Source organism: Phaseolus vulgaris, chromosome 7, assembly GCF_051622355.1.
Source record: "Phaseolus vulgaris cultivar YP4 chromosome 7, ASM5162235v1, whole genome shotgun sequence".
Classification (NCBI taxonomy): Eukaryota; Viridiplantae; Streptophyta; class Magnoliopsida; order Fabales; family Fabaceae; genus Phaseolus; species Phaseolus vulgaris.
Window position 1 is genome coordinate 9,536,987 of NC_143504.1, and position 23,561 is coordinate 9,560,547.

General features: G+C 33.9%; 1 protein-coding gene across 3 annotated transcripts; it reads right to left on the reverse strand.

The window, feature by feature from the left end:
* Positions 1-847: 847 nt before the first annotated feature.
* Positions 848-22,844, reverse strand: LOC137828924 (exocyst complex component SEC5A). 3 transcript variants are annotated; one of them, XR_016523596.1, is made up of 21 exons: positions 22,324-22,842; positions 20,471-20,640; positions 20,280-20,371; positions 14,363-14,557; positions 14,082-14,209; positions 13,840-13,998; positions 13,464-13,574; positions 11,206-11,280; positions 7,766-7,900; positions 7,504-7,689; positions 7,067-7,233; positions 5,714-5,840; positions 5,425-5,635; positions 4,329-4,444; positions 3,831-4,059; positions 3,273-3,366; positions 2,920-2,997; positions 2,724-2,780; positions 1,950-2,099; positions 1,492-1,704; positions 848-1,225 (listed from the first exon to the last, which is right to left on the reverse strand). XR_016523596.1 is itself a non-coding variant. In XM_068635678.2 (21 exons), exons 1-21 carry the CDS (start codon positions 22,678-22,680, stop codon positions 1,007-1,009), a joined length of 3,246 nt encoding a protein of 1,081 aa, XP_068491779.2. In that variant the 5' UTR covers positions 22,681-22,844; the 3' UTR covers positions 848-1,006. The 3 variants fall into 3 exon arrangements, 2 of the variants coding, with proteins under 2 accessions (XP_068491779.2, XP_068491782.2); XM_068635678.2 differs by having other exon boundaries at positions 7,067-7,210; positions 22,324-22,844; XM_068635681.2 differs by having other exon boundaries at positions 7,067-7,210; positions 20,471-20,657; positions 22,324-22,821.
* Positions 22,845-23,561: the final 717 nt, after the last annotated feature.

Genomic DNA, 23,561 nt, shown 5'->3' on the forward strand with positions numbered 1-23,561 from the left:
AAATTTTATGGTATTTTTACGATGATAACAGTCTTTTCATTCACTAATTTTTTTTCCTTTTCAAAACCACAAAATCTAGAAAAAAAATAGTAAACTACAAAATTGAAATACAAAATTAAAAAAATATCCTCACACTAATATAAAAAAATATATTTATCAACCTAAATATATTTATCGGAAAAGAATGAAAGTATCAAAACTAAAAAAAGAAGATATGGAAATGCAAGTACAACTGAACTTATTTAAAAAAGTAAAATAAGTTTCATTTAAGATAAATTAAAAATTTTAAAAGGTTAAAACTCACTTTTCATTAATATGGAAGTGGAGGGAGAATTTTTCAATTTTGTTGTTTCATTCCACTTTATTATTCCCTTTCTCCTTCCCAATTCCAAACATCAAAATAAGTTTAAATTATTTCTTCCAATACAGAATATGAATATCAAAACCATCTATATACAATATACTAATAGTGATAATAAAAACTTCGTCGTGAAGCGTCAAACGATAATTCAAGAATTACAATCATATGATTTCATAAGAAAAAACTATCAATATCCAAAGTGCACATTAAAATTTACACGAAAAATTATCAAGTGCAGCTTATGTTGGTACGGAAAATTGGGTTGAAAAATCTGAACCAGATATCTAAATCAAGATTTCACGAGAACCATTACATTCAATTTGATCGGTCAAATAAACGGCCACCATTATTTTGGTTTTGTTCAATGCAAGGCTTTGCCGAGATGATTGATAAGCTATATGTATTTATCTTAATTCACCAGAAAACTCATTCAACTTAAATGACAACTCACTGCACTCACGGTTAGGATACGGGAATGCCGACATATGTTCCAAAACTCGTTATATGTGGTAATTGCCATCCACCTTTACAAAGAGGTAACAGTGCAAAGAATACAAATTTCCGTTAACTACCAAACCAAAAATATACTACAATAAATACATAATAGGCAAACAAACAAAGAATAAAGGTGCTACTTTATACCCATCAATGTCTATGCCGAGGGAAATTTGAGGATCCGGTTTTCTGGGTACCTCTGTAGGTTCTGCTAGGAGAATCCATCGAGTTCCTGAAGGGAGCGTAGGAAGATTTGGTTGGTTCTGGCATAGTGCCCGAAGGAATAGATTCTGCAAAGCATGCTGTGTTAATGCGTGTTCTCTCAAGCTCTAGTTGAAGGAACTCGGAGCTGTACTGTTGTGCAAGAGACTGAAATACAGAAATACAGCTTTAGATAGTAAATATAGCAACAGAAAATTTCAGCAAACAATGTATTAGAACTGCTTCACAAACATAGACAACCGACGACAAAATAAAGTTCATTTTCGTATTGACTAAACAAGTCTATATTAACGTTACATCCACCACAAGCATTGAAACCAAAATAATAACTAATTTATTCAGCCACCCTCAGCTCAGTATTTAGACATGCCACAAGTAAAAAGAGCAACAAACTACACAAACTAATTGCTTACAATGAGCTCATCTGGAGATACACTTGTTCCTTGTTGCTTATCATCAAGTGCATCTTCGCTGCCACGAGTTGGCCGACGATTATGTCCCGGATTGTCGATAGCATCAGTCACACTCTCCGTGGCTTTTTCCAAAAGTAATCCTTGTAAGGACTTCAAGGAATCTCTGGCATCCGATGTAAAATATGGGTTTAATATAGTCTCGAAGTACTCAAGCTGCAGAGATACAATTCGATTAATCAAACAATCTAAGCTAAAATTTAAGTTCGTGGTCATGTCTAAATTTATACTGTGCAGGTAAAGAACATGAAGCATACTGTGTTTTATCATATTATATAAAAATAAAGGATAACGATCAAAGAACACATTTTAATGGTTCCTTATTATTTACAGATCCCAGGGTACAAAGGTGTTATATATACTATACATCTTTATTTTTCTTTTCCAAAACTACAACTTACCTCAAGCATGAGCTGACAAAATCCATTTGTATCAAGGGCACTGAGATCACTAGCTTCATTTTCATGAAAAATGCTGATGAATGTGTCAATCAAGCCTTCCACAAGAATGCCAAGTGTTTTATCTAAGAGAGGCTTAGCACCAGCAAAAACCTACGACGAAAAAACATTGCATCTCAGCAGACTACCTTCAAGAAAATATAATGAAGCAATTGTTTAAATTTTAAATACAAAAGCAAAGTTTCAGAACTAGGTTTCTAAAGCGAGGATCGCTTTGACTAAAATTCCATCTTCACGTTAATTATTCACTCCTATGCATTATAAACAAATAGCCTCTAAACTGACCTTACAGCAAAAGTTCAGCAAAATACAACATTAGCACTAGGTCAATGAAAAGAATACGGAATATTTGTAATGAAGAAGACATACAATAATAAGGAATAAACCTAATAATGGGAAATATCTTACAAATATTCCCTACCAAATCATATCATGTATCTAACAGTATCTTCAGTGGAAACCAAAAATCTCTGATCTAACAGATTTTCTTGAAAGTGTCAGTCAATAGCCTTTGTTGTGTTTAAGCATACTGTATTTTAAAGTAGCCTGTGTAGCAAAGATAGAAAGACTTTTTGTAGATTTTGTTGTGGTATGGAAGATATCATATACTCTAATGCTTTTTTTCCTTTTTTATTTCCACCAAATAAAATTAATCTTCACCTTTTATAAAAAAAAACAAGAGTAGGATACATAATCCCAAATTCATGCAATCATTACCTCTGCGTGCACAGCTACCAATGTATGCAGCAACTCTACTGCTGCATCACGGACACCCTGGAACAGACCAACATAAAAGAGAGAATCACATCAAAACATCATTTCCGAAAGAAAAATTAAAACTCATTTCAGAGAAAAACAAACAAATAATGACAAGACATATTTACAATACAAACAATTGTCATTAGCTCCTCACTTTAACTGCAGGCGCTGCTCCCCAATGAATGCCAGAATTCAGCAGATAATTCATGGCAGCAGATCTGATCAAGTTTGCCTGATGAGAACACAACAAATCATCATGGAGGTGAATAGTGAAAGCAAGCATACACAGTGCAAAATTTTCAAACATGAGTAAGCCCAGTGTTACAACTCACTATCCTTGATCTTCCTGCTTCAGAATACCCAGCCTAGTTATATAAAAATATAATTTACAAACCTAATAAGTAATTACTACTTAAACACCCTTATACCTCTCATCACAGCCTCTATACTCATCTACTTCCAACCTAGTTATTTTCTTGAACAGAAACGATATTTTTCACATTTTACCTTTGCAAAAGTATATTGTTCAAGCACCTTCCCTTCAAGCGCTGAGAAACTATTCACAAGATCTTGTACATCACTGTTTCCTTCATCCTTCCCGCTGGAATTAAAATCAAATCAGGAATCAGAATGCTCTCGTAAATACAAAGAGGATAATATCTTTATAGAAAATTATATACAACAGAGTGACCACTCAGTCACATAGGAAAAATTAGATATACAAGACCGTTACAAGAGAATAATTTGATTAGTTGAAATTAATTGCTAGCCAAATTGAATCTCAATCATAAAGAAAAAAAATTGAGATATATACATACTATCATATTGAATGAATGATGACAAGCAAACATCAAAAGGAAAGACTAACTGATTAAAAAAGCCTAAGAAATTTCTGACGTGAAGTCACAACAAACCAAATGATAAATTTCTAGCTTGGTTAGCGTGCAAGTTGCAACCTAACAAAGTCAGCAAACCTCAGTTAGCTTTAATAGCATGCATTCCTGATGAATTCTGCAATATTTTACCATAACTTTTTATAATAAAGGAAGAATAAGGACAAAGTACCTCGAATGCAGCCAGATGTGTTTATATTTGTTATACAACTCATATGAAAGTTCATCTTTGCAATATCCAATATTGCTTAGAACAATCAATAATTTCTGATGGGGATCAGCAACACCTCCATGAAGGTCAGATGGTGTATTTTCTGATTTATGAATATATCCATTTGGTAGGGAGCCCTCTTCGCCTAATCTATGCTGGCCAAGTTCGAAACTTATACGCTCCAAACTACCTGAAAATTAAACAGAAGCTGACTCATAACAGAAACTTCATGTGCTACAACACCATTATGTTCTTTTACCTTCTTAATTTTGCTTTATTTAATTTCATTTATATGAATATTCTGTAAACTACCCGACAATTAAACAGAAGCTGACACAAAACTGAAACTTTATGTGCTACAACAACATTATGTTCTTTCACTATCTTCTGTTTTCTTTAATTTTATTTATCTGGGGAAAAGTATGCTATTGGGTATAAAATTAACTAAATCCAACATACCAGCAAAATCCAGGAAGCAGTTTAAAAACGCAAGTCTAACAGATTCTTGAATTTCTTGAAGTTGCATAAACATTTCCTCTGACTTTGTTGCCTCGTTCCTTAAGGACTGAAGCATCCTGAAGTGATGATCATCATTGAAATATTAACCCCGAATTTTCAGAAAAAAATAATAATTGTAAAGTAGGGGTCAGGGTCTTTTATCCAAATTAAGATCTCGACATTTTTGGTCCATGGGATATACAGAAACGCTAAACTTCACTCCAAAGACAGTGGACTAGAAAACTAAAATTGAGAGATAAATTATAAAGAAATTTTCAAGTATGTCCCTGTAACAATCAAGAAAATGAGTTCTTACAAATTAAAAACACAAGTTCTGATGCTAACAACATATAATTTAAATAGTTCTTGGCTTATTCAACTTCTATGGGTTTAAAACTATTTCTCAGATCATTTTGCAAAAATTTTCCCATAGTTAAGTTCCCATTTCATATATACAGCCCTTACTTCCAACACCACGTAGTGGGCTATTGAAATCGAATAAATGTGGATCGTTCAGCCATTCAGCAAAGTAGAGCAAGTGGCTAGCTTTTTCCCATAACATAATCTTCATGGGTCAGAAAGGCCTATGGGCCACAGGCCTACACTTATGGGCTTCAAGAGCTTTCTAACATGAGAAAATATTGACTAATATGATTACCAAACAAAAATCACCCGAGAAAATTTCATCATGAGAAGACCAATAAAAGCTCCAGTAAGGAATGATCAAATTAAAAAGTTGTTTTTTTATTAAGAGAGTAACCCAATAAAACATCATAGAAAAATTGATTCAGTGGCCACTGATTCATGTAGCTAACTCCGCAATTGAGATAAATGCCAGGGTGTTATTGGACAGCCACCTTAGAACATACTCAGAAGGAAACAATATTATACTACGAATTGGCATCCCATATGTAAAAGAAGGAAAAATGAAACTCATCACCCACTTCATTATTAGAGTAGTATTATACTCTAATACCTAAAAGTTAAGTTTAAATTGCATTTTACTCACCGACTTCACTTTAAGGCATCAGATACATATGAATATATAAAAACTTACGAATTGATTTGATCCATTGCAGAGGCTAAAACTGAACAGAACATTAAAGGCAAGAATGAGATGGCGTATGGAGATTTATTCCTTTCAAGAATTGAAACAATAACCCATGTCACATCCTTTGAAACCTCTTCAACCGATGCCCGCATCCAAGAGCACAGCCTCAGTACGTATATTCTTATAGTCTCTGATTGCAATGTTCGGATAACACCAACTGCAACAAAGAGAGAGAGACACATGCACTCAGAACCTTAATAAATGACAACAACTTTTAGATTTGAAGAACTGATACCAGCAATAGGAGGAGCGGCTTCCTTCAATTCCAAAGCTGCACATGCTTTAGATATATCTTCTATTGCCTCACTCATGTAGGACCGGAGGACATTTGATTCCTCCAGTTCGTGAAAAATGTTAGTAACCTACACAAATAGGAGGCTGGCTATCAGCAAACACACAAAACAAATAGGAAAAATTGAAAACCATGACTACATTCTACTTGTAGAATCAATCAACCATGTTTCTCTATGCATCTCTAAATGACTAGACTAAGTTTTGACATGTAGGTACATGCTTTTATCTTTATATAATAAAAAAGTAGGCTTTCAAATATCCAGAAAAGGGACTACAGAGAAAAAGAAGAGGGGGAAAATACAAGCCAGATATTCAAAAAAAAAATATTAAACATATATATGACTGAATAAACAAGTTATCTAAGTTAAATTCAAGAGACTATAAACAATGAAAGAACTAACAGAAAAACTTTGTTATAGCGTAATAGCACAAGAATGGCAAAAGGGTAGTAAAAAAACACTGTCCATACCACAAGACAAAAGCATTTCTTACCTCTAGTAAGAGGTCTTAATGTAAAAAAATGCACTCTTTGTGAACATCTATAGTCAGACAGAAAAATCTGATAGGCACCAGAATATGAACAAAAGAGTATTTATATTGAAACATAGCTAAAAACAGAGAAAAATCCACTATTATAAATTAGACTGCGGAGAATTTTAAGAAAAGTGAAACTTCGAATTCACTTCCCTCTTTCTGCAATATTATTGTATCCCCCTTACTCTCCTAGCAAGCTGTCCATTTTGTTATGCCCACCTTCTCTTTCTTTTCACTACAGCCAGTGCAACTTGCACCACTTGATTCTCTCTTCTCTCATACACTAGCAGGCCTTGTTTGAGGCCCATTTGTCCTTTTCTCTTTTATTCCCCGCCCCCTCTTTTTCTATATGCCTTCATTATGGACCCATGAAATCTAACCCAGAAAATTCGACAAACATTTCTAACCCATATCCCCAAATTGACATGATGTTAACTCAGAGATTAAACTAAATAAATAAATAAAAAGTAAAAGGAATAAGATATTAAATAGATTAACTAAATAAATAAATAAAAAGTAAAAGGAATAAGATATTAAATAGATTAACTAAATAAATAAATAAATAAAAAGTATAAAGAATAAGATATTAAATAGATTAAACTAAATAAATAAAAAGTAAAAAGAATAAGATATTAAATATAATGTCTGCAGAGAAAACAAATAGAAAATATATCCTCCACGCATACTATAAAGAAACTGCAAAGTCAGAAAATATAGATTTTTATTGGAGAAGGCTCGGTCATGTGAACACAATAATTACCTTGACTCCATACAGTGATATTGTGCTGCATATCATTGCAGAAACTTCTTCCAGAGAATGACTCGAGTATTTCACATCTCCAGCTTTTTCTTCAATTTTATTTGCAGAACTGTTGGAGTTTGAATCAGTGGAAACTTGGGAAGACTGGAAAAAGAAAAAAGGGCCCCCTAAATATATGGCAGATGTAGTTATGGGTGATAAGTTTACGAAATAAACAAAACTATAATAAAATATATAGAATGGTAAAATACAAAAAAAAAAAATATCATAACTGCATTTCCAGAAGTAATGGAGCCTAGACTCTAGATTATCAAGGAAGAGAAATTAAAAACTCAAAAGAAGCTAGAAAAATAAAAGATGTCAGATATCATGTAATTCAGGAAGAAAAAAAGAATTTTATAACTAACTCAAGCACACCTCTACCCAAATAACAATACCTTAGCAAATTTTCCACTAAAAACAGAGAGAGCAACCTTCCAGAATGCTGGTATATGATGGACTATAACTGCAGTTAATCTACGGATATACCTTCCTCTTAAACCATCAACCTCTTCACCAGTTAAATGTGCGGGAGACTGGACTGCAGGAGAGCTATTACCAATAGGGGAGTTGTTGATATCTGACTGACAATAGTTACAAAAAACAAAATTAAAAAAATTGACACCAAATTTTATCCTAGCTTAATGACAATAAACTTACAGATTCATTCTCATCTTGAATCTGCCTCCATCTGGCATCAGAAAGAGCCCTGTCACGCAAATCATTATGCAAATTTTCCATTCTAATCTCATGATCTAATGTACACTTCTCGAGCAGACCGCGAATTCTCTGATTCTGTGAAAGAAAAAAACCCAAAAGGCTCAACAATTTGGCCATCACACAATGAAACTGAGAATGACAAGTTTAGAAATAATTAAAGCCTAAAGGGTGCGAAATTAAATGTATGAAAAACTTAGGAGGGGCAGTAGGTACTGTTGAACTCTAGGAAAGAGAAATATTGAGTTGAAATCATGTGTTTCAAAAAGAGCACGAGTGCTTTGTTTGTATTTAAAAAAAAAGGAATTAATACCATAGAAGAGATTATAGATAAAAATGTTCTTCGTAATATATATATATATATACACATATACACACACACATGATTATATATATAATCACATATATATATATATAATCTATATATTCTTCATTATATAGGATCAGGACCTTGATTATAAACTTGCTGCAAATATAATCAATTCTTAGTCCTCTTGACTTGATGAATATGGGAGCCAACTATTCACTAGAGTTGAGAAATCTAGGGCTGATGTCCACAAACTCTAGTTTTTCTCTTATAAAATGACAATTAATTTCAATGTGTTTGGTCTTCTCATGAAACACAAGATTAGAAGAAATATGTCATGTTGAATGGTTGTCACAAGGTGAATTTGGGAACTTTCACCAAATTTGAGCTCTATGAGAAGACGTTTTAGCCCATTTGAGCTCTATGAGAACTTTCACTATATTATGCTGCTGCACTTTATCGCTCTACAACATTTTATTTTACTTTTTCATGATATTAAATTGCCTCTAACAAGAACATAGTGCCCTGAAGTGGAGCCTCTATAGCTTGGTGACCATGCCCAGTCAGCGTCCAACAATTTGAGTATTTCCTTTATCTTATAAATGAAGCCTTTTCCAAGAGCCTTCTTAATATACTTTAGGATTTGTACAACAACATCCCAATGGTCTTGACAAGGATAGCTTAATAATTGACCTACTACTCTCACTACAAAGGTGATGTCAAGAAAAGTCACAATGAGATAATTTAGTTTACCAACTAACCTTTTGTTTCTCTCAAGATTTGAATATGGTTCTTAGTCAAATACAAGTTTGACACTCAGATACACTGGTGTGTCCACAAATTTAGCATTTATCATCCTTGGATTGTGCATCGATGGTCTCTCTAATGACGATTAATGCACAATTACGACATCTTGAGGTTGACAAAATTACAGAAGATGGTGTCAAGTTTAAAACATTTATCTACTTTGAATTGTGAATCATGTCAAATAGGAAAACGTATGTGTTAGTTCTTTCTTTTGTAGTCTTAATAAACGAGCTTCTTTTCCTTCTTTCAGTTCACTCTTGGGGTCCTTTCGTATGGTTACCCATTCTAGTTATAAATATTGTGGTACCTCTAATGATGATTATTCTAGGTCTATTTAGATTTGGTTAATGAAGAATCGATCAAAATTGTTTCTTATACTTTTTACTTTTTTAGTGAAATCAAACTTTGTAGTTACAATGCTCGCGAATATTTATCCACTACATTCAATGGTATGCTCAACAAACTTAGTGTTCACATATTCGTCAACAAAATGAGGTAGATAAATGCAAAATCAAACTTCTTACTTAAACTACTTAGATGCTTATTCAGTCATCCTCCTCACCATTTTTGGGTGGATGTTGTCCTTAAAGCATGTTGTCTCATTAACCAGATGTTATCATCTATCCTTGTTACCCATATACAATCTTCTTCCATGTATTATTAGTACCACATGTTTTGTATCTAACCTCACACCTAGCCAAGATAAACTTTCTCCTTAATTATTCAAATGTGTCTTTGTGGGATATCATTGTTGTACATAAGAGTATTGATGTTTCTTTCCTGATCTTCATAGCAATTTTGTGTTTGTTGACATCTCTTTTATTTGAGTTTATTCTATATAATAGAGTTGTTCATTCTAAAGACGACATATGTAGTCACTTTCCCACCAACATCATTTTTCTTTCATCACCACCAAACGACTTTGTCATATCTTTGAATGTTGTTCTCTAGTAGCACCTCTTTTGGTATATCAACATCATCCTTGGCTAAATGAAATTCCAGTAGGACCCATCTTCGATAGATAATGATATAGTGGAGATCATGTTTGATTCTTCCTTGACACCATCTCATGTACCAAATCCATTCTCCCTTAAAATTGGTTGGCCTATTACTATTATATTTTACTCGTAACCCTTGTCCCCACTATACAAAACTCATGTTACTATCAGCTTCCCACCAAACATTACACTTGTTTGACCTCATTATCTTATATTATATTTCTAAGTCTCCAATATCTAACCCAAAGTGGAAACAAGCGACGATCGATGAGATATGCACCCTTCAAAGTAGTAGCACTTGGAAGTTGGCTCCTCTTCCAACTAGAAAATATACTGTTAGGTTGGTTGTATACTCTTTCTTGAAGGTGGACTTTAAGCCTAACTCAACCTTACAAAACTGGCTCATAAGGTGAGGTTTACACCCATTTATATACTATGAATTATTATTATCTCTAATCAATGTGGGATCTTCAACACACCTCCCTCACGTCGAGACCAACTCATGCATGGAACTACATATTTATGGATGTTTCGATATCAGCCTGATAGTGGATGGTCTTATAAGCCCAACAAACTCTCGCTAGGATAGACTCTAAATAGCTCTGATACCATCTTTAAGTGAATTTTAAGCATAATTCAACCTTAGAAAATCGGCTTATAAGGTGATATTAGAACCTACTTATATACTATGAAATGTTTTTATCTCTATTCGATATGAAATCTTCAAAACAGGACTTGATGGTAATATTGATCGTTACAAATGTTGACTACTTGCCAAAGGGTACACACAAATCTATGACCAAGACAGTATTGCCACTTCCTTTCACACTGCCCAAATGACATCTATTCAACTTTTTCCCATTGCAATTATTCATCATTGGACTCTATTTCAGCTTCACATAAAAAATGCATTTATACATGGTGATCTAGATGAAGTCTACATGGAGCAACCTCCAAGAATTTTTTTGCTGAAAGGGAGTTGTCCATATGGTATGTTGTCTAAGATATGTACAGAAATAAATAAAAGCATTCATATTAACACATAATCTACATATTATTGATTATATACAATCACTTCCTTCCTTCTTTCTACAACTATAACAGGTACAAATTGCCATGTTATAAAAACCAGGCCAACAACTATAACATTCTAGCAATTGACAATCAATCCTTACTACTCAATATTATTTAGCATACAGTCAACAAAAAATAAGTAAATAAGGAAATTAAATGGGATATATTTCATTCTAGCATGGATACGAGTTTTTAACCTGTATATTCAAATAATGCCATACTGGATCTGACTCTGGCTCCAAATCCAACAGTAACCTCACAGTATTCTCAAGCTACACGAAAAACCAAGTGTTATAATCATCCTAGCAACCAGAGATAACTGCAATCCATCTCTAACTTAATCAACATAATAAATATCACCAGTCCATGATGCTGTCAGTAAAGGTGGGTTTTACTACACTCCACACAAACAACAAAATTATAAGGATTAAGATGTCCATAACCGTTTTCTCTTGTGTGATTTAGAACACAACAATATCATGTAAAATATTGACAAGAACCAATATAATAGCTTAAATATTCTTCAACAAGTACAAAACAGTATCCTACACAAAGATTAGGTATCCTCAAAAGCATAAAATTCAAAAGACAAGTCGTAAGAAAACAGAATGCAGCAAGGTTCTCTTTAGATCTTAGACATGACAATGACAACCACTTTGGTATTATGAAGCATGCAGTCCAACTCAGACATTGGAAGCGACTAATTTCCAAAAACCCAAATAAATAAAAATATGTGCATGACAACAGATCTAAATTAATATTCAATAGTTGTATACTCCTGTACCTTTATCTTATCAAAAAATCAATATCAATGCCCTTGTCTTGTATATTAACCTTTAATCTATAATGGTGAGCCTCACAAAAGAATTACGAGACATAATATAATAATGTGAGTACTTATGGTTTGCTTGAATGAATAGAATGGGGAGAAAAAAAAAACAAGAGAAGGAAATTAAAAGGATGTAAATACATGGAAAATACAGAAGAAAACATGTATTGCTTAGACAGAAAGAAATAAAATGAAAGTGGAAAATTTTCCTATTACTAGGTTGGATTATTGAAAAAGAAAGTGGAAAGAAATAGGTATGTTGTAAACCTTTTACACTAATTATAAAAACAAGTTTAACATCAAAAATGAAATTTTTTATACTATTTTTTCTTAATGCATCCAAACAAAGGGCAAGTCTCTTCACAAAAAGTTCCCAAAACAAGACATTATGTTTCAGGAAAGGCATATTCAACTTCTCAAGCCAATTTGCTAAGTTTTACAATTTTTCTATCATAAGGAAGTGAGAGACATTATTCTTATTTTTATGTTATATTTAAATTAACTTTTCAAAAAGTTAAAACCGTGCTTTTTAAACACACCCCCAACCGAAATGTATGCATCCATCCAAAGAAAGGGCTAGTCTCTTCACAAAAAGTTCCCAAAACAAGAAGACATTATGTTTCAGGAAAGGCATATTCAACTTCTCAAGCCAATTTGCTAAATCTTACATTTTTTCTATGATAAGGAAGTGAGAGACATTATTCTTATTTTTATATTATATTTAAATTAACTTTTCAAAAAGTTAAAACCACGCTTTTTTTTCTTCAATAACAGTGTCCATATAGAGGTGTAAGCTCAGGAATGTCAACCTACAATTTTTTAACTGGATACATAATTAGAAGTGCCTAATACATTTTAGAGAGGTGTTAATGTCAGAAACCTGCCCAATACTGTGACACTTCAAACAGGAGAGATGTCAATGCCAGAATTTTATCCAACACCTGTGTCACTTCAAACAAGAGAGGTGTCCAAGCTTCATGGTTTGAAAGGCAGGGCAGTAACAACAAACTCAAAGAATAAGTAGCCTCAGTACTAAGTAGTCTATCACATAAGCAATATGTTTTGATTTAATTTAATTATGTTGCACACACTGAAGTATTTTCTTCAAAATTCAATCCAATAAATCATACCCATCTTATTTCCAAACATAATGCAATTTCTTAAAAATGCCTGCACAACTGTTCCAAGCTAGTATGAGTAAAGTCCAACAAACAAACCCAAACACCTTGCTACAAGCCCACTACCAGTGGCATGTCCAAGAAGATGTGCTTCAATAAACTTTTAAATCTTATGCTAAAACAGAACGAAGGAGATAAAATGGTGATGCTTCAAACAAAAAAATCTATCTGCATTGTGCAAGTAAACATCACCTCTTATTTATGCTTTTATCTTTACAAAAAGTAACAAAAATTCATTCTAAATTGGCCCAAAGCACAACTAACTCATGCAGTGTTATGAATCAGTTTCTGCTAAGCAAGATGCACAAGAAATAATGTCACAGGTCAGAAATATCAAAGGTACTGCATACTGAAATGCAACCTTGTTTATAGTCGAATGCTTCTGGGCAAATCATTTCATTTGAACATTAGCACTTAAATTAAATTGAAGAAATAAAAAAAAACTTACATTTGTCAGATCTATTTGTGGATCTTCCATAGATTGGAAAAGCATGGTCTTGAAATCATTCATCACTTTCTCAACTTCTTCGAGAACACGTTTTAGTATACCTACTTGAATCTGATTTGAGACAGTAAGATTAGTAAAGCTCAGGAAGTAAAAGATGCTTAGAAGAACCAGAAAAAATTCACAAACATGATATACCTGTAAACTAATAAATGCTTAGATGGATGCAATTCTTTATTGCTACAATGGATGGATGAAACTTTAAATAAAAAATGTATGAGCATGTATATTAGAGTTTCATGGAAACTTATCAAACTTGGTTTACGAATCAAATAAGGGGCACAATAGAAAAATCTACATCAATATAAAAGTTTCGTACATGAGAGGGTAGAGCAATCGATTTGGCCTTCTTGTACTCCCTAACTGCCAAATCATATTCACCCTTACTAATGCTGGCACAGATGGTGCTTGGCAGGTTGAAAAGCGTTCGAAACCTCTGCAGCATACCTTGGACAGTCCTAATTTTTTCTGCTTGAGCCTACAAAATTCATAGAAATCATGAATAAATTATTTTGAAATCCATAATAGCAGTCACAATAAAATCTAGAATAATTCAGCCACCTGTCTCTCAAATAAAGGCTTCAAAGCACGATTAGCCTGCAAACTAACTTCCTGAATAATATTAAACAAATGGGAAGTCCCGGATCCTTCAGGGTCATCCTCAATTCGTCTTAACTTTGACTCAATATCTGGAAAAAAATGTTTCACATCAAAAATAAGAAAATCTTGAGAAAGAATGAATAAGAGTTTGAGCATTATAGAAGTGTCAGACAGTCAAGAATAAAATAGCACTTTTGTAAGGTTATACTAGGTTTGAATACTATGCAAAAATAAGTTCATACCATCAATTGTTGTTTTGCAAGAGACAAAGCAATCAAAGTTATCTTTAACCAACTGCTTTCTCTGCTCAGTACGACTTTTGAAATCAGTTTTCAGAGAAACTGCACCAGCCTCCAGATCAGCAGCACTGGTATTCATGTGTATCCGTGCTAAAAACAGCTTTGCATCAAAGTTCTCCGAAAAATACAGCAATTTTTCTGTATAATGGCAACAAAAATGCTATCAACCTCAAACACTCAAAGAAGAAGCACATAAACAAAAATACAAAATAGAGTTAAGAAGAAAGCTGTTCCTAGGTTTCCACCAATCTTTCTAAGTGATACTAAGCCAAGGGTTATTTGCTATATTTGTAAAGTATTGACTCATTTGACAACATGCCCATTTATATCTACATCTCATAACACCATTATTTGGTATGGTAAGTACTTGTGTGTACAGTTTTGTGACTATATCCACGGGGATTAACAACCACATTTTGTTTTTAACAAAGAAGACACCATCAAAAAAACATGACACAAAGAAGACAAGCAAGCAGAAAATGTTGCCCACGTGTTTGGAGATGACACCATAAAATTATGTTTCAAAACATGCTTCTGATCTTCAAATGGAAAGGGAGAATTCAAGAGTTAAGATAGTGGGAATGAGAAAATCAATGAGTAAACAGTGTGCTTTTGAGCAACTTTGCAAAAAGAGGAATGTTTATTCCTTCCAAAATGTACGCAATCCTCATTCCATTCCTTCAGAGATGGTCCCAAATGATTACACATAATTAAACCAGAAACAAGAGCGAGAAAGAGAACACAAATCAAACATACAACATCTTGTAACCAATGTTATCAAACGGCGGTGCATGGCAGTTTCACCAGCCATCCGCTATTTTGAAGGATATAGCAGCTTCCAGCATTTATGCTTTTGTGCCAACCATGGACATGGAGTCGTGGTTGTTGGAGAGGAATATGCAACTTATTGGCTTTCAACTTTTTTATTTTCAAAAAACACAATTTCAGGCTTGGCCGACTTTTAAATAACCCAAGCCTGAACACATGAGAATGAAGCCTCTTCTGCAAACAAAAACCTTCTTATTCCCCACAATGTGAGAACCTTAAGATGTGAAAGCAATAGAGAACGAACGAGTCTTCTTCGTCATTGAGCCTCCCTCTTCTTTTTCTACATTTTTTTTCCTCATTTGTTTTAATATCTTCAATCTTTCTTCTTCATCTATTTGGTATTCTGATTTTATAGTTTTCCCTTTTTTATTTTGAGCCAATTATTTGTTTGTTGATCTCAGATTTGCTTATAAAACCTTGTTCCCAACTATTATTCATTTATAGGCTATCAAAGGAACTCAACTTGATCACATCGTTTGTATCTTGTTCCTTCATACAAAAAAAAAAGCCCAAATTGCCCAACTTTTACTGTACTACCAACAAGAATGAGGTTTGAACCAAAGATCTCACACAAACTATCCATACTGCTCCAATAGTAGGTAGAAACTAGTGGATATAATAATTGTCAAAAATAATTCACAGTACAAAACCTAGCGCAGCCACCAACAGCCTCCTCTGGTTCACACACTCCATGCCGCTGTAGCATCCTTTGGTTCCAGCATGGCAGCACTGAAGTCCCACTACAGATTGCTGCTGTCCCACAGCCACTGTCCTCCTGTCCTACCATCACACCGCTGCAGCCACCTCTAAACCTCTTTTTTTCTATTTCCTTTTCATTCAGTGCCATCCACCATCCCTAAATTCTTTTTTTTATTCTTTTCCACACAATAATTATTCTCTAAATATCTAAAATATTTAATCATCTACTTTTCAGCAACCCAATGGCAACTGAACAAGGCCTTTCAAGAACATCTAACATATATTTAGAAATTTAGGAATTTTATCTTATATTTTGTTGCTATTTTAAGTTTAGAACTTGAATTTGGTGGTGTTTTGATTTTATTTTATTGCCATTTGAATTTCCAGACATGATTATATAGCATTACAATCATATTTCTGCACCTTTTAATTATCTAAATGTAAACATTTTTTACAGCGATTCTTCCACCATAACCTGTTATAGCTTCCAAAAAATTTCATATAGGGCTTTTGGTATCGATAACACTGGTATCAAGCTTGGAACATAAAAATTGAATTTGAGGTCCTCTCAAGGACATGGTCAAAAAATTTGGAAGCTAATCATTGATGCTATCAAATTCTGTGCAATTTTCCTTTAACAACATCTTTTCTCAAATAGAATGACAATCAATTCCTATGTATTCAGTTCTCTCATGAAATGCACAATTGCAAACAATGTGAATAGTTGTCTAGTTCAATGTTGTCAAACTCATAACTCGTAAGAGGATCGGAAAGGAGATAAAAGATCGTAACTCGACTCGTAAGAGTTACTAACACTGTTACAATATGTATTTATAGATAACTTAAAAGAAAAGATTAGAAGTCTGTGTGAATTAGAATCATTGGGAACTTATAATATTTTAAATGGGCCAAGTAAGACCCAAATAAACCTTGTTTAATTAGGGTTTTAAATTAATAATGCTGCTCACTTCCTCTTGTGGCTATAAAACACTTCTTCAATGACTTAATTTGAATTAGGGTTGTAATGGGCTGGATATTAAAAATGGGCCAAGGCCCAAATGTTTGAATTAGGTTTTCTGAATTTAGGATTTATTTCTGGCCAGCACCTCTTCACTTCTATGCGCCGCACACCATCCCATTTAATTTCTTCATTTTCCGCCACCATCATAGGCTCATCGGAGCGTGCGCGCCGCCGCCGCCGCCGCCACCACACAAAACCATCAAAGTCGTTGCACAAGATCATTGGACTTGTGTCGCCGCTGCAAAACCTCATTATATCCGCTGGAGCAACCAAGTTCCATTTTTTATGGCCAGAAATGGCCGTGCACGAGTCACGATTGACAACCTTTGTCAATCCTCCCACCCACCAAGCTGCACGGCGCCTCACTCCGATCTGTCGGCCGAGTCACCTCGACAAGCCCTCCAAACTCACTGAATTGTGCGAGTATGCAAATAAACTGGCAATCCTGACAACATTGGTCTGGTTTTACAAAACACAGCTCTTTAAATAACTTTTTTATCCACACACGTGCACAAGTGAGTGATGTCATCACCCTCTACTCAACTTCGACACTACATTGATCAACCACATCATGTTTCTTGTTTTCCAATGAACAATATTGTCTTTAATGAAAACACAATATCCATTAGTCGAACGCTAATCTTGAACAGCATAAGCTCATTTTCATCTAACTGTCTTCTTTCCAAATGGAAGAGGAACAAGTTCCCATGAGTAATTTTGGTGCTTGCATTTCAACAATCATGGTTTGTCGTCATCCAAGATGAACAAGTACTTTGTGTACGGTTTTTAGAAATATTAATAGAGGACACAGATGAGACAAAGGAGAAAAAGGAAGGAAATAGTCAATGATAACTTAGAAAATTGTAAACAGGATGGGGATTTCAGGAAGAGCTAGTACAAACTTGAGAGTGAAAATATGGAAAGAATGCTTAAGGAGAGATTGATTCATCTCTTAGCTAATACATATATTTATAACAGTTTCTTTTATCATAGATACAATACAAGATATGAAAAAGAGAAGACCTAGGTCACAAATAACTATTATAAAAGATAGGTTATCGTATTCAAACAATTTAACTAATTCTAACAAATGAAACTGAGAAATGATTTGTATTATTAATTCTAAGTACAAGATACGGTGAAGCCCCATTATATAGGGTGCAAGAATTCTGAATTCTAACCAACTATACTATGTAAAGAGCTGATATGGCTGTCAAACAGTTACTATTTAACTGAGACTCATAAGTAACTTTACTTCACAATAATGGCCAAAACATATCCTTCTGCTTATACAAAGATGAAACTAAACAATAACAAGCACATATCCTTCTGCTTATACTTCCTAAAACATTCCAAATCCATCATGGCCAACTTTCTTTATACACAAGTATCTTTTGAATATCAAATTCCATCTTCTAATAATAATTTCTTAGATAAAACAAGGAGGAAAATATTGATCTCTAAATAAACCATGGGTACACCCTTCAGGAAATTTAAATGCACCAAGGAACTTAAGAAGATGGAAAACTCATAAAAGTAGCTGGTCTCCCAACAAATCAGAAATAGGAACTCTTGAAATAGCCATCAGCCAAACACCTAAGAGAAACATAATCTCATCATACAAAACTGTAAGTGATTACTAATTTTATCTATAGCAGTTATATCGGTATTGAATAATAGAAAATATCAACAACCACAAAAATCGTTTATGAAAAAATATCGCAAGTCATCATAACAGGTTATGGCGGAAGCATTGCAGTAAAAAATTACAATATATACATATACATAATTAAAAAATGCAGAAATATAATGGTAATGCTACAAATAATAAAAGCAAAACCATATAATTAATAATAATATGATGTCTAGAAATTCAAATTACAATAACATCAAATCAAAAACACCTCCAAATTCAAGTTCTAAACTTAAAATAACAACAAAATATAAGATAAAAGTCCTAAATTTCTAATTATATGTTAGATGTTCTTGAACGGCCTTGTTCAGTTGCCATTGGGGTTGTTGAAATGTAGATGATTAAATGTTTCAGATATTTTTCAGAAAATAATTATTGAGTGGAAAAGAAGGAAAAAAAATTAAGGGAGCACGGGTGGCAATGAACAAAGAGGAAATAGAAAGGAAAAAAAAAAAGAGGACCTGCTGTGGAACTAGAGGTGGCTGCGACCACAGGACAGTGACAGCGAGACGGCTGCAGAGAGACAGCAGTGCTGTAGTGGAACGGCAGCACCACTGTGCTGGAACCAGAGGAGGCTGTGACAGCATGGAGCGAGTGAACAAGTGGAGGTTGTGGATGGGGGTTGAGGCTGAGTTTGGGGTGCGTTAGGTTTATTTTTTTTTTGTAGTTGCTCAGGCTGTAAGGTCCAACCCTTTGTTTCAAAAAGATACACTATTGGGTCGATCCAATATTCATTAGCCCAGGCTTCTTCCTTCCGCACACCAATGTCACACAGTTCATGATTTCCACCATGGCAGCTCCAAACCACCACTCCACAACACCCAAGACGGTTGTTGTCAGCCACCATGCAAAACACAATTCACCACCACCATGTTGTGACGGCTGGCAGAAAGTCCACCACTGAAATCCCCCATGGCTGTTTTCAATAACACTGATCTATAGAGGACCTTTCCTTAATTTATCCCAGTTATTGCTCGTGTCCATTTATTGATGGCTGATTAATTTCCTTGGGTCCTGAGTTGTGGATTACTTAACTCCCAAAATGTGATCAGTCCTATAATCCTTAAATTATAATAAGTTTCTAAAGAAACAGAAATCGTTAGAGAATCTTGCAAAAACTTATGATTCCACTCAAAGCCATGATGCTTAAGGACCCTAGGTGAAATGTGAAGACTAAGATTTCTTCCATTTTTCTTCATCTTTTCAACTCTGATTTCTAACAATTAAACATCATATTCCGATCAATAAATTATTTCACAATTCACAGGCCAAACCATTTACCAACAAATTCATCCATATTCTAATTCAGTACCAAAATTACTGTCCGATGGTACTGTTTACCTTCCTAAAACAAAACCTTTACTCGGTGAAAAATGACAAGTAATGAACTGCAATGAATTGGCATCAAATATCAATGATAACTACAAAACAAGACCTCATGTGTCCTGGATGGTAGTAAGAGTGCTTCCTGGGTATTTCTTTTCTCATTATCAAATCTTGTAACAAGACATGATTTGTGGAAAAAAAGTATATTATGTATGGAAAAATAAGAAAACTATAAAGGTAGATATTCCTAAAGTAAATATGCTACATAACATCAAACAAATAAAAATAATTACCACGTAGGTTGCCTTCCAGAATTTCCTTGTCAGTGTTGGGAGAACTATGTGAAGACTCAGTGATCAACCTTAGTGTTCTGTTGTCTATGATCCTGCCAAATGCCAGCACAAATAAGTCTCCAGGAAATAACACAACAATAGAGGGGAAAAGAGCAAAAACAATGTAAGAAAAGCATCAAAATGAACTTTACCCCAACCCCAGTGGATCAACGCATTCCATGCCACGAGGGAATGACTGTAAGTAGGTAAGACCCTTTCTAGCCACTGCAGAAGCTTTATTTTCAAATTTTGGTGGAGGCACAAATTTTTGAGCCACAGGTGCTGTTCTTGTTTCCCTCATTTCACGAACCCTACGTGCAAGCTGTCAAAGAAGCCCAACTACATTAAATTAAACAGAATTTCATAAGTACTTTCATATAATAAACAGAATTTCATGAACAGAGCACCTAAATCTCAAACTTCCAAGTTTGTGAATAGCATATTCCAAAAGCTACCTTAGTATACTATCATAATGAATAATAACTATAAATAACAAAAAAATAAGGAAACGAAAAACACAAATGACAGACCAAATATATCCCATAAAACATAAGATACCTACAAATCTAATCTCTTTCAACAGGCACATAGCCCTCTAAACTCACTTCATTTAAGGCAAGCATAATCTCAGCCTAGTTATACCATGCACATCAATAATAGGATCTACGATGTTATTAGTATATTATTAATACTGCCTGCAGACTTTCCACTACAGATTATTAGCTGTAGCAAAATGAAAGACAATTGTCAATTGCAAGTTATTTGAATGGCAGATAAAGCAAAATTCCATGAAACACGATAGACATTAAACAACTTGTTAAAAGAAGGAATTGATATAGACATTATTTACTGTTTCAAGTACACAGTATACATCAGGGTCTAACATCGGAACATGAAAGTTGCAAAACACAAGTAAACAAAAACAATCAAAAGTGAAACTAATACTTCACGAACAGTTTCAAAACTATCACATTGTAGTTACTTTAACTTGTTGTGAATTTAAATGTACAAGTTTACAGCAAGATCGTCTACCACACAAACAATATCTGAACAGAATTTACCGCAAACAAAAGATGAAGAAAGAGAGGTGAAGGAGGTAGAAGATCACAAGCAGAAAATAGATACCATAGTTCAATTGAAGCATTAACGAACTTCAACCTACAGCAGAATTCACTATGAAAACAGATTTTACAACTAGAAGTTTACCTCTTAGTGAACTATCGCTCTCTGAGCTATCAGTTTTGTAACAACTTTAACTAATTGACTGTTAAGCATAAAGTTATTGACAATACAAGATCCCTCTAATTATAGGCAAAGCCAACCTAAGTAACTCTGCACAAGTGCACACATGAACAATGTCGCCCACGCCTGGTCACAAGCACCAACATAAGACGCTCACAACTGGTCATCAGCATAAGACGCTTCAATCTTGGTAAACACTGTAGAAAACTAGGCATGCTACTAAGACTATACTATGTTAGACAGTCTAAAAACCTTCGAATAGGTTCTACTGAACCAATGTTTACATAACTGAAAGGGTTCAAGAGTAAAGATACACTAGCATTTATACTACCTACAAGTAGGGTTATCTGCAACACCTGTTGCTCATACTACTTTTCTCCGATTAGGTAGTTAGTGCATACATAGTTCAGTAACTTCTCTTGTTATCTAAATGTATGACGATGAGCTATGTCTATCTGCATATTATTAATCAATATATTTCAGGGTTTACTATGTCTCCTCTTCTTTTCTTTTAATTCTATGATATGTTTCCATATCAACCTTATCTACTGCCATCTCATATTCCTAAGATTTTCCTCTTGCATTACGAGGAAGTATGCGAATATTTATAGATTATAGCAATAAATCCTATCGAAATTATAGGGATTAGGTTCGAAAGTAATAAGACTACTAATTAATTAGTTAATTAATAGAATAAAATTAGATTAATTCGGTTCAGTGCGTCGAAAATGCAAAGCACAGACAAAAGCGATGATCGCATTACCTCAGCCTCGTCAACATGCTTCCAGCGACTAGGCTCCTCGCCGTCCCAGGTGCGATCGTCCTCGCGCGCCGGTCTTCCGGTGGCGGCAGCGCCTCGGGTCTTGGAGGCGGCAACCGGATCTCTGGCGTTATCCTCGTCACCACTGGAGATGCTGAGCATCTCGACTTCGGAATCGTCGTCATCGTCGGCGACTCTGCCTTTGGACTGTTTGGACGGAGGCGCAGGTTTCTTCGGCTGTTGGACGAAGTTAGCGACGGGCTTGCGTGAATTGGAGGGTTTGCCGTAGTTGAGATCTCGCTGCGCTTGCTCCTTCAGTGCCATCTGTAGGAGCTCATCCTCGTCGCTATCACTCGACATCGTCGCAGTTCCGTTCGAAGGAAGAGAGAGAAAGAGAGTATGTGGTTTTCCGGATTTTAGATCTGAGCGAGAAGACGCAAACGGACAGAAGAAATGGGAGTTCAAAGGAGAATCTTCCAATCTCAATGTATTTTTCCCCAAATTTCTCTTTTTCTATTTTATTCAATTAAATTGATTGAGACCATCTTTATCCATACCTATCGAATTTGAAAAGTTTTATTTTTAAAATGAAAATTTGTTTGGAACAATTCTATAAAATTATAAAACAAATATTACTTTTAAACCGATTTTTAAACTATTTTTTTTATTTGCTCAATAAGAGCGAAAAACATACATTAAAATATATATAATTTTATTATATTTATGATTAATTAAAAATATAATAATGTTATATTTAATTTTTAATGAATAATTTTCATTTAATATATATTTAAATATTAATTAAATATAAAATTACATCTAAAACTTTTATTCCATCACATACTATATAATTAACTATTAATTTTTTGAGGGATGGACAAATTATATAATTGTAGTTTTATATAATTATTTTAATTTATCTTGGTTACAGATTATAAAAGTTTAATGGTTTATGAATTATGGAAATATTTGCACAATGTAACTAAAGACATCACTAATGTAATTTTAATATCTATGTTTTGTTAAAAGAAAATTACAAAATGATAAATACATAAAGCATTCTACAATTATTAAAATTTGTTTAGTGAACCTAGTTTGTATAAGCGATTATGGTTACATATATAATTAATTATATATGTTAGCATAATCAATTAATATGTTATTCTTATGATAAGCATGGATTTTCTATAATTTAGACATGAAAATTAAAAGTACAATCATAATTGATTATGTATATTAAT